Below are 12,769 nucleotides of genomic sequence, written 5' to 3'. Positions count from 1 at the left end.
CTGTCGTATCCTTGGTCAGATCTTTTGTCCATACCTCGTCAGATATCACACAAAAGATCTTCCATTATTATACGGACTGGCTCATTTAGGCGGGAGTTTTCCCCCTCCCGCCTTTATGCGGGAATGTTCCCGACTTTGCTCATTCCTTCTTCAGGTGACTACTGAATTATTATGAGTGTTAAGCCCTATGCGTGTAGCCATGCTGCGCGGGTGGCCAGTCCCTGATGGCGGGTCTCCGCACCTGCGGGAACAGGCGGGTACTTGGAAACCATAGGGAGGCATTTCCTGCGGGACCAGCTTGCGTACCTCATGTGAGGTTGTCACAACTCTGAGCGTGGTGGGTCCTGCGGGTTTGGTAGGTCGCGGCGCAGACGTCCTTATGGTGAAGTCTGCGGGTTCAACTGCACAGACATCCGTTTAAGGAGTCTTGCGTGTTCAACTGCGCAGACGTCTCCTTTTAAGGTGAGTCTTGCGGGTCCTAACCACCTCTGCTGGGACCTACCTCTTCAAGTCCCCCCAGTCCAATGTTCTTCTCATGAATGTTTAATAAAGTGAGGTGAACTTTTGGACTTAAGCAAGGGGTTTTTGAAAAGGGTTTAGTTTTATGGGTTTTCCGCGGGAAGTCTTACCCACGGGTTTCCCAATGTCACGCAGAATTTCCCAATGTTCTGCTTGATCTTTGGGATGATGCGGATAGGTCTGTAACCTCCCCGCAAGTCAGGAGCGTTTAGAACCCTTTGTGTAGATTCTTCATGAGGTCTTGGTGGTTTTGAACATAGTGATCAATCATGTTATAACCACCAACTCCATCCTGAAGTTTCAAACAATCTAGTTCTTGATGTTCCCGCTATGCGGGGATGTTAATCCCGTTTCTGCAAGCATGGCCCATAAGATCCTTCTTGGTTTCAATTCCTGTGGAGTGCTCGGTATGCGAAGGGTTTTACCTTGACGCTGTACCCGCACTTCGTCTTAATAGTTACTTTACTCCCAAGGTATCCCTGGCGTCAAATCCCTGCAGGTGCTAGGTACGTGAAGGGTTTTGCCTTGACACTGTATCCGCGCCTGTCTTATGGTTGCCGAGGTGTTCCTGGCTTTTAATCCCCTGCGGACGCTAGGTATGTGAAGGGTTTTGCCTTAACACTGTACCCGCGCCCGACTTACAATTGGGTGCCGAGGTATGACTTTTTACGGGGGTTAGGTATGTGAAGGGTTTTGCCTTAACACTGTACATGTGCCCGTTTGGGTGGATTGCCAAGATATTCTCGGCTTCACTTCCCTGTGGGTGTTAGGTATGTGAAGGGTTTTGCCTTAACACTGTACCCGCACCCAACCTTATAGTCGGGTTTTTTCGGTTTCCGTTCCCTGCGGGTGCTAGGTATGTGAAGGGTTTTGCCTTTACACTATACCCGCACCCGGCTTCATAGTTGGGTTTTCTTGGCTTCTGTTCCCTGCGGGTGCTAGGTATGTGAAGGGTTTTGCCTTAACACTTTACCCGCAGCCGACTTACGGTCAACTGGATAGCCGGGGTAAGGGGTTTTTCCCGCTTACTTTTCGAATCTTTTTGAATTTTTGAAATTTGAAGAGTTGGTGAAAGGATAAGAACAGTTGTCGTGCTACGGTTTCTTCTGACTGTGTCAGGACGTGCTGGAAGTTATGGCGACGTGTTTCGTTTTTGTTTCTTCATTTCCGTTTTGGTCGTTTTTCTATTTCGGTTCAGTTTCGTTTTTGTTTCGTTTTAGTTAGTTCGGGGTTTTTGTTTCGTTTTGATCGTTTTTTGGGTTTCGGATGAGTTTTGTTTCACACATGATAGTTTGGGTATTTTGAAATAAATAAATTTTGGATAACTTGGATATTTTGTTTTGACCCATTTTAACCTATAAATAAAACTCACTTGTATATTTCTAACCCATCCTGACCCACTTGTAGAATTTTATGATCCATCCTAACCCATTTATTTTTAAAGTTTATCTATCTTGACCCAAAACAACCCATTTGGGTTGGGTTTGCCACCCTTAATTTCATGACAACTACCAAAGCCCAACTCACAATCTCCTTTCTCCATAAAATAAAATAAAAATAAAAATCCAGTCACAAAGTACTTTACTTAGATCTGGATGAAAACTAAAGCACATACGTACGGGTGAATGAAAACGGTAGCTAGATTCTCGTTTCCTACAAAACTAATACTAAATGATGAGGTGAATCTCCCATGATATGATATCACCCACAACAGATCGAGGTATGTTATTCATCTTTGGTTAAACCATTGATTATTTCGTATAACAATTTCAAGTACTAAAAATATATATAAATCTGATAAAGGGAATTTAATACAAAAAAATTGTAGGCATATTAATATTACAAATGGTCATGAACATTAAAGCCAAAATCAAGGAAGCCCTAAACATGATAAAAACCTGCTTTGTGGTTGTGGATACACTCAGTCCGGAGCTTTGGTTGCTTCCAACGATGATCTTTTAACTGAAATCCTTGTCCGGCTCCCCGTTACCTCCATTCTTCGTTTCAAATCCGTGTCTAAACACTGGCGATGGCTTTTGAGTGATAGGCATTTCACCCTCTTGTATGACGGCCTTTCGAAATCTCATGGTCTATTTGTTCACGATATGTATAGCCCATTTGATGTTCAAACCCCTACCCCTCCTCCTTTCCGTAGTCTCGATTTCTGCTTTGATCCTTGTGGTATTGAAATTTGCAATCTTGTAATGGATTGCTGCTTTGCGGTAGCAAACCATGCGGAAATGACCTGTTAAGTTATCAAGATCATGCGCGTGTGTTTTACGTGTTCAATCCCAACACCAAGCAATTTGCAATCATCCCACCGGTCCTGGAAGGCGACAATGCTCAGAGTATATGTCATTTCATGGCTCTGGCGTTTAATCCAAAAGATTGTGCTCACTACAACGTTGTTTGTTTTCGCGTTGTAGGTATTGATATGCATATGTTTCATATTCAAATCTACTCATCTGATACAGGGAAATGGAAGATTCTTACCGAACCTTTCTTTGCACATTGTCCGCTTTTCATCAACGTATTTGTTTACTGGAACGGAGCTATTTATTGGCATCCTGTATATCGCAATCACTATTGCTTTGAAATTGAGGCCGAACAGTTGAAATCGTTGCCCTTGCCGGCAGAGATGGATCCTTCCACACAATTCACAACATACTTTGGGGAATCTAGAGGTCATCTGCATTTAACGGTGATTGATTATTGCCTCGATGCCACTATACTCCTGACCGTGTATGAAATGTTGAGCGATCATTCTGGATGGTTTGCCAAGTATCAAGTACGTCATGATGAACTTTCTGGTGCTCTCCGGAATGGTACATCATGTCGTTATTTTGATGTCGTTGATATTGTTAGAGGTGAAAAAGAAGAAGATTCATTCATGGTGTTGAAAATTCAAAACAGCTTGATAAAGTACAATCTTCATCACAAGAGTTTTGAGCACATATTCTGTTTCCGCAACGACTTGTATTTTGCATGGTATGAAGCTCATCGTCATATCACAACATTGTCTTATTTCTAGATATTCTCGTTATTAATAAATTAGTTGATAACGATTAATTAAATTCGGATAATTAATTAGTTGTAATAAAAAACCTTTTAATAAGTAGTTATTTGGAGAGTTTCTTTATTTTTGAGCTATGTCAGTTTAAAAGCAACAACACAAAATCAATACTGGTAAGTTTCTTATGTTCTTTCTACGGTTCATTTGGTTAATTTGTTTGGCCTTCTTTGCGTTTGAACCTTGACATGATCGCTCTGTATTTCCAGCCATTTGTAACAGGCTCCTTGATGTTTGAATGTTTCTCTCTGGTTCATCATTTAGGTATAGAAACAAAATTGTAACAAAGGATGTCATTTATATAATGTGAAGCTGCATTAAATGGATCTTGATTCTTGAAGATTAAGCAAGTTTGAAAAAAAAAACGATTTAAAGATTAATCAAGTTTAGAAAAAAAAAAGATTTAAGATTTAAAGATTAATCAAGTTTGGAATAAAAAAGTAACGAAATCCAATAAAATGTTGTGAAAAAATCAGCTGAAGCTGTGTAAAAAGTTGTTTTTTCTCCGAGCTAGAATCATATCAGTTAACTATATAATTAAATAATATTATGCCCCCATGTCCCAAAAAATTACAAGAATTTGGTATGTGAAACATTAGGCAAAGCAAATTTCTTTTCTTTGATTCACACTCATGAACAAAATCATTGATTCACAAGAGTTTAGTCCGTGACATCGCTTTTCTGCGCGCTTTAGTATTAAGTCATTAAAATAACAAATTTTCCATTTATTCTATGTGATGACGAACTTATTTGCCCGTACTAGTGCAAGTGATTAAGAGATAATAATTAACTTGTTTTTTTTTATTAGACCACAACATCTACATCAATTGGGAAGTTGATGTAGAGGTAAAAAAACTAAAAAATACAAGGATTTCGCAATTTCTACTAAAATTTATAGATACACACAAATGGAGATTAATCTTGATGTAAGTGATAGCGATTGTAGTAGAGGTTCTTGAGTTATACTTCCTTTTATTAATATTGGGTGGGGTTGGTCATGGTCTGGTTTTGACGGTTTTTAGGTCAAACCGAGAACCAACCCGTTAATAACGGTTTTTTATTATTGAAACACGAATTCAAACCGTTCAAATTTAAAACCGAACAGTTACTAATGGTTTGGTTTCACGGTTTGGTTCAAAAGCAATTTAAATGGGTTTGAAGTTTCACGTAACATGAAAATGCTACAAAATTACATTTACCATTGGGTGACCGGAAGAATAATCATGATGAAAATGAATTAAAACTAAGAACACCATCATTGTAACTTTTTGAATATGTTTACTTGTTTAGCACTTTAATATGTTTTGGGTTAAATTCTCTTTAACTACTAGTTCTATAAGATCAGAAAAGATGAACATGTTGGAAGAAACTATATCAAGGAACGATTAGGAACATACATCAAATTTGCCAAGTGATAACAACTAGTATAACTCTACTAAACAAACCAAGTCAAATATAAATGTAGATAACAGCAAATATTCAATATAAAATATCTAAAATATAAAATATAGTGTTAACGGTTCGGTCCGATTTTATACAACCGGTTTTTAGCTTAAACCGTAAACCAAACCATTCGCTACGGTTAACCGGCCGACCTAAAGTTGAGATAAAAAAACTGACCGTAAAACCAAACCAATGACCGGTTTTAAACCCAATCACGAACACCCCTAATATTGGGAGTTATCCAATTTTTGTCTTTGTTTTAGTATACCAATTCAATCATTGATATTAATCATATAATTAGTAACTTATCCTAACTTTTATGATTAGAGATTGATAACGACACTAACCTCAGTAGTCAGTAGTGAACCCAAATCAAACCCACATAAAACAAACAAGTCTCACCAGACTCAACCCAACTCAGATTTGCAGTATACATACTCAAATCTGTTGGCCAGGTTAGGCAAACAGGATTCTGTAGTCAATTCGGTGGGACTACTAGTGGAGATGCTTAGCTAGAGTGATATATATATATATATATAGTGTAAGTGTGTAACACTAGCCTAATAGGAAGAAAAGAGAGTTTCTGGCCCATCAACAAGTGTTTAGTTGGGAATCTCCTTTGCTTTTTGCACTGTTTAACAAATTATTAATTCGATCAACTTGCTAATTATGATGATTATTTGTTAGTTACATTGTCATGGAACCAAGATGAACCTTGGACTACTTTATGAGGATCAGATTCACTTGACGAATTATTGGCTCTAGCATAACTTTGCAGTACCTTTCGATCCTTCAAATTTATTTCTTTATAGTTTTTGTTTTTTATTATGTGAAACGTACACCTAAAGAAAGATGAACTTAATAATGCACCTATGATTTGTGTTTGGGGATATTTCTCACAAGTTGTCTTCTTTCGTGACTTGTTCGCATATATTATGGTTTGAGAGACCCACTTCTTCCCTTGTCAACGTTTCCTGTGCTCCACCAACAAGTTACCCAAGTTGCTTCATCTCCGTCGTCTGAGCTCCGTTATCTTCATTGCTTCTTCACTCTCTTTCTCACAAAGATTTGTTAAGTCTAACAAATATTGTCTATCCGCTTGTCACATATAAATCTAGGTTTGCCTCGAGTCCTCATCCAAACTTACACTCCACTGTAGGGTTTCCACAGTTCTTATTAGAGTCATCATTTGTCTCTCCGACACATGCCCAAACCATCCGAGCCTCCCCTCAATTATCTTATAAGAGATACGTATTACTCCCAACTTCTCCCAAAAAAGCTTCATTTCTTATTCGATCCAACCTTTTGTGCTCACACTTCTACCTTCATTTTTCCCACTTGTGATGTCTTGATGACCCAACAATCGATTTCATACAACATAATTGGTCAAACTACAACCCTATAGAATTTCCATTTCATTCTTGTTGGGAAGTAATTGCCACACAATATTCTAGTGGTTGCTCTCCACTTGCACCAACTCGCTTGAACGTGATGGACTACATCGTTGTTTATGTCTCCCACTCTTAACAAACGACCCTGAATACTTGAAGTAATTGGTTGTCTAGAGACAACTTGGCCTTCAATAGCAATGTGTAGTCTTCCTCATTGTTTGCACCACTGAAGTTATAGATGTACTATGCTTTAGAACGACTAATCCTTAAACCTTTGTGCTCTATAAAGGTACTGATCACCACTCCCCGAACCTCGCATTTATACTTGTTTTACCCTCCACAACTAGCACAATATCACTCACAAAAAACATCTACCACATAATTGCCTCTCCGATTGACTTTGACAACCCATCCAAAACTACCACAAAAATAAATAGATTTAACAAAGATCATTAGTAATGGCAAGTAAGAGAAAATCATGTGATCACAAAAATTTATGTTGTTAAACATATAAAAATCATTAAACTTATTATTATATATTACGTCACATATACCTTAGAACCTACTCTTTGGAAATGTCTCCACAATAGTTTTAACCCACAGCAACCCACATTTAAATACGCATCAATCATGTAAAATAATTTAAAACAAATGGACCCCATTTAGCTACAATATTGAATAATCTCAAAGGTAAGAACTTTACAAGATGGTGGGTCCAAAAAGCACCAAAAGAAAAGTTTTTTATTTCATTTAAACAAATGCTAAAAAGGTATAATATACGAGGACGGATAAGATTCTTAATTATATATTTTAGCAGATAGGTTTGCAGCACTCAGACAAAAATACTAATTACTTTAGTGGTCCTTCCACATAACAAAGTTACATTTTGAACCTTTCATTTCAAGGATATTTGTTTGCATCTCTACATAGTTTATACGGGTTTGTAGAGTCTTGTAATTATCATAGAGGGTGTTCAAAAACTTTTAAAACTGATCGAGCCGTTTAAATAAAGTAAGTCGGCAGTTTAAGAGCTAGTCGGTTCGGTTTTTATAGTTTGCTAGTGCAATGTTTCAAACTGATTCGAAACTTGAAACCGGTCGTGTAAACCAGACCGACTTTTAACTCTTATCATCGATATATTTTTTCACCTTTTAGAATATAGGTATGTATAAGTATTATAATCACGAACAGTTTCATAACTTTAAAAATTTAATGCAAACTAATGATTTAAATAACAAGCCCTTTGTTATTATACTTTCACTATCATATTTTGTTCCTTGTAATTTGTTATGTGTTGCATAGGAAAGGGAATGATTGGATGGGTAAGAAATGTTGTGAGTCGATAAAAACATTTTTTTATGATTATAAACTAAACAACATAGATCAATGTAGGTTTTGTATGGGTTTAAGAACGACTTTGATGCTAGATGGTGCTTGTACTACTTTGAGCTAATACTTTAAACTTAATCTCTTGTCCAAAGAACAATGTTTCGTTAAAAAAACAACTTTGAACCATACATGTACGATATTAGATACAACGTTCAACATTCTTACACCATTGATCAAGAGCTTGACCACACACAGCCGGTTCTAGTCTGGTCCGGTCTAGTCCGATACCAGACACCGACTCATCTAACCAATTTCTTACAATTTAGACCGCGGTTTACACACAGAAATAATCAAGATTTAAGATGATGACCAAAATCATGTACTCCCATATGAAAAGGACTAAAGTTGCCATTGACCCAAATGTCATGAAATTGCCAAGGCCCCACCATTCCAACCCACCCAAACACAACTTTCTTCTCTCTATGCACTTTTTGCCAATTAGTTATGTGAAATTTTGTGTTGTCACCTATCTAAACACACCAACTGTAAACAAATCCAGAACCAACGCCTGCCTCACAACTCACACCCAAAAAAACACTTAATACCTCCAGAAAGTTCCGATCTTTATCACTTTCCAATCCTGCAACAAAATCACCTGCACCAGTCTTTCCGGGTCAAATTATCAGTAAGCCTTTCTGGGTTTTGTTCTTTTTTGCTTTATAGAAATGGGTTTCTTTTGCTTTTTATTGATCTGCAAGTTGTGGGTTTGAATCTTTGATTTGTATTTGACCCCTGTTTTCCGGAAAGTTTGAATTTTTACTCATAGTTTAAGCTGTTCTTGTGGATTTCTACTATTTTTTTTTATATTTTCTTGTTGACCTGATTTTTATTGTTGATCTGTGTTCTAATTTAGCTTGTAATTTAATTTGGGGTTGATTCTTTTGAGTTTGATCTGCTTTGGTTCTTTGTTGTTTGACTTTGTAAACTTTTATTAGGGTTTTGAAAATGTTTGTAACTCAGGTGTGTAATTCAGTCTGGTTTTCTTGATGATTCTTCATCTTTTTGTTAGGGTTTTTAGATGCTAAAAATACCCTTTTTACAATTTCAATCTGACATTCTTGATATAAAGATTCCAATCATGATAAAAGATATTCTTGATATATTGTTCTTGATTTGACTTATTGACCCTTTTGTGTACCCTAGAACATATTCTGAATCAATAAAGTTAATCTTTTTGGGTCAAAAAGATATAAAAATTCCATTTTTGATGATTGATTTCTCATTTTATTCATGTCCTGATGCAGTTAATTTGTTACAAGATCTTAAAAAGGGGTTAAAAATCTTGTTTCTTGAGAAACAAGAAATGGGTTACCATTGTGATCATTGTGGTGAAGCAAGATCAATGGTGTATTGTAGATCAGATGCAGCCTACTTATGTTTATCGTGTGATCGAATCGTTCATTCCGCAAACGCGTTATCGAAACGTCATTCACGAGCACTTGTATGTGACAGATGCAACTCACAACCCGCATTGGTCAGATGCGTAGAGGAAAAAGTCTCACTTTGTCAAAACTGTGACTGGGTAGGTCATAACGGGTCAACAAAGCACAGTAAACAGACATTAAATTGTTACTCGGGTTGCCCTTCGGCCGTAGAACTTTCTTCAATTTGGTCGTTTATGTCAGATTCAGATTCGGGGTTTGTTAACGGGTCGACGTGTGAGCAAGAAATGGGTTCAATGAGCATTGCTGATAATAACCAAGGACCTTCTAAAAGCAATAATAATGATAATAGTCAAGGTTTACTTGCAAATGGTTTGCAGGGTGGGAATATATCAAATGTTTGGACGGATCACTCGAATGTTCAACAAACTGGGCCCGTTAATTCTTGTACGCCTAAGGTGAAGTGATTTTTAAATGCACAATAAAACACACATATATGATTGTGATTGTATAACTATCTCTAACTTTCTGTTGTGTGTATGCAGATATTGCATTCGGGTACAAAAGATCTTGACCCGTTACTTGATGATGATGGATTCTATGTTGACTTTAGTATGGATGAAGTTGACTTGAGCATTGAGAATTATGAAGAACTGTTTGGTGTCGGTCATAACGATCCCAAACATCTTTTTGCAAAAGATGGGATTGATAGTTTGTTTGGCGGTGCCGAATCTTCGCATGTTGGAAAGGTATTATTATTGTTATTATATCGTTTACTATTCTCTAATTTTGTTCTTGTTATGATAAGCATGAAATTACTGGGAAAAACAAAACAAAAAATGCCAACTTTGCCTTCAATTATCACAAAGTTTATTTATTAGTTGTGGAATTCTTAAAGGATTACATGTTTCAGTTAATCTAATGGTGTCATGGGTCGGCCCGTTGGGCTGATGTTGGTCCATCTTTGACCCATGGTGGACATGCATGGTTTAATGGGTATGCACATGTAGAGGTGCATAAAGCCCGGCTCAAAATGCAGTAATAAATCCCAATCATGGGCTCGAAAATGTCCCTTTATTTGATCCAGAGGTCCTGGCCCAATTCAAGTCCTATTTTCCAAAAAGAAACCATCTTTTTGTTTGGATGCTTAATTAGTTATTATTTAAAATATTATATATTAAAATATAATTACGATTTGTTTAAAAGAAATTAACAAAATAATTAAAATTATATAGCATTTTAAAAATTCAATTATATAGATAATAAACATTGTAATGAGAAAAAACCTCAAACCAGTTTTGTTAAGCATAAAAATATACAAATATCCATTTATGTTTACTAACAAAAAGATTGAATGGTATGCAAAAAGCCAGAAATTGCATCTATATCATATGGACCAAATAATGTACTAGACCCAAGGGACCAGGACACTGGTAATGGACATTCGGGCCTATAAACGGGCTTTGACTGGGCCTAATCTGGATTTTCATTAGAATTTTAGGACTAGAAATACTAAAAATTCAGTTTTATAAAGAATAAAAAAATTGGAAAACATCAAAACAAGTTTTGTAACTTTGTTAAGCATACAATTTTTCAAGTATATATACAATACATGTAATGTAACGTTGCTAATAAAAAATATTGAATTGTATGCAAAAACCAGAAAATTGCATCTGTATCATATGCAACAGGCCTCTTGCACCGGACTTTCAGGCCTGTAAACGGGCTTTTATGGACCTAATCTGGAGATTCATTAGAATCTAGGATTGGGTGGGTCAGAAGCCCATCACTGATTGTGCATGTGATATAAAAAGTTGTCATTTTCTCTTACTTATTATTTATATATTTATTATTTATTTGTGGTTAGGAATCTTCAACGGGTCATGCAAATCCAGCACAACCAGCATGCAGCAATGCAGCATCAGCTGACTCGTTAATCAGCTGTAAAACCGAACCGAATCCTTGTTATGCAAGGCAACGCTCGAATATCTCATTTTCAAGTCTTACAGGAGAAAGCAGTGCTGGTGAGTATCAAGACTGTGACGCATCTTCAATGCTTCCCATGGGTGAACCATCACCGTGCTACCAGGGCCCAGGCCCAGGCCCGAGCAATGATCAAACCACCACTGCCGCTACTGGCAGCAGAAGTGATGCTGTCCAGCGCTACAAAGAAAAGAAAAAAAAGAGAAAGTGAGTCTTTAATATACCAAGTAATGGTGGTAATTTTGATTTTTGACCCGAATGCTTATGTTTATATCTTACGGGTCAAATGGGATTTCATAAAAAAGTCACACCTGATAATCATTTATTTAGAAAAATAGATAATAACTTAAGTTATGCATATTTTTTAATCGTACTTGAGACAATAATTATTTATAAAGTTACTAGTAGCTGTATGTAGGGCTGTAAATGACTGGAGCCAACTTGGCTCATTTATATCATACAGATTTAAGTTACAAATATATAAGTTTTAGTTTAAACGACCCAGAAAGTGAGCCACTAGCCGACCTTGGCTCAGGCTCGGTTTGTCTTATTTACAAACGACGCGATTTCGACCGAGCTTTGAGCATTATGGACAATCCTAGTTTTATGCATGATAAGATTTAATATTAAAGTTTTTAATAAACCATAACTTATTTTTTTGGCATGCTTTATAGATTTGAGAAGAGAGTACGATATGCTACACGAAAAGAACGCGCTGATGTAAGAAAGCGTGTGAAAGGGCGGTTTGTGAAGGCAGGTGATGCTTACGATTATGACCCATTGGTTCAAACACGAAGCTTTTAAGTTCTAGAAAATCTTCATACATTTCTTTGGCATATGAATAAGCAATGGGATCAATTTCTACATGTGCAGCCGGTTCATCATAACATCACACCGCCATCATTCCTCTGGCTAAACAGAGTATCACTTTGTTTCTGTTTCTCTAATTCATCGTCACGTGGTAAATCTCTCGGTTGATTGTATAAACAGGTAACCAAACTGGTTCTATATCAATTTTGGATAAACAACTTTGTCTTAATCCATAAAAAAAACCTCAAAACTCTCAAAACAATTCTGTCATTTTCTGTTAGCCCTTGCCATGTCAACATCACATGCGTACGTAAAATGGAAACTAGACCAGATTTGGTTACCTTTGGTGGATTGGGATGCAAAGACAGATGAATGATGTAGGTGAGTTGTAGATGATGAAATTAGTGTGTACAATTTGCATGTAATTATGTATGTCTGCATAAGCAAATTTGGATGTTTGATGGGATATTTTTATTTTTCGGTTGGTATGTAGAAAAATGAGAGATGTAAATCATAGTTGAATTAGGATTCATCTTTGGATGAGTTTGTTCTGTAAATGGTAATAGACAATCTGTTTATCTCTTGGTTTTGAATTTGATGTTAGAGTGAAATAATTGACTGATGTTTAACTTTCTGTTTGTCACTTATGATTTGTAGATACTGTAAATATATATTTTTCTTTGTTTTTAGTGATGGATCTTGGCTCGCACTTTAAGCCGAGGGATAGAACGTATGCATGACTAGATAAAATACCGAATGACATAGCAAATTAGCAACCATAA

General features: G+C 36.6%; 2 protein-coding genes across 3 annotated transcripts; both read left to right on the top strand.

Moving 5' to 3' along the window:
• Nucleotides 1–2,881: 2,881 nt before the first annotated feature.
• LOC143589949 (F-box protein At5g07610-like) lies at nt 2,882–3,550 on the top strand. The gene has a single exon (XM_077070560.1). The coding sequence runs from the start codon at nt 2,882–2,884 to the stop codon at nt 3,548–3,550; it is 669 nt and encodes a 222-aa protein (XP_076926675.1).
• A 4,529-nt stretch (nt 3,551–8,079) lies between these two features.
• LOC143589950 (zinc finger protein CONSTANS-LIKE 9-like) lies at nt 8,080–12,496 on the top strand. 2 transcript variants are annotated; one of them, XR_013145380.1, is made up of 6 exons: nt 8,080–8,437; nt 9,057–9,652; nt 9,740–9,943; nt 11,062–11,384; nt 11,852–12,167; nt 12,269–12,496. XR_013145380.1 is itself a non-coding variant. In XM_077070561.1 (5 exons), exons 2-5 carry the CDS (start codon nt 9,116–9,118, stop codon nt 11,979–11,981), a joined length of 1,194 nt encoding a protein of 397 aa, XP_076926676.1. In that variant the 5' UTR covers nt 8,080–8,437; nt 9,057–9,115; the 3' UTR covers nt 11,982–12,496. The 2 variants fall into 2 exon arrangements, 1 of the variants encoding a protein (XP_076926676.1); XM_077070561.1 differs by having other exon boundaries at nt 11,852–12,496.
• The last annotated feature ends 273 nt before the right edge of the window (nt 12,497–12,769 follow it).

This window comes from Bidens hawaiensis, unplaced genomic scaffold (assembly GCF_021521415.1).
Source record: "Bidens hawaiensis isolate Kalapana, Puna unplaced genomic scaffold, B.hawaiensis_p1.1 tig00038061_1, whole genome shotgun sequence".
Taxonomy (NCBI): Eukaryota; Viridiplantae; Streptophyta; class Magnoliopsida; order Asterales; family Asteraceae; genus Bidens; species Bidens hawaiensis.
The sequence above is the reverse complement of the archived record's forward strand: the minus strand, read 5'-3'. Positions and strand labels throughout refer to the sequence as shown.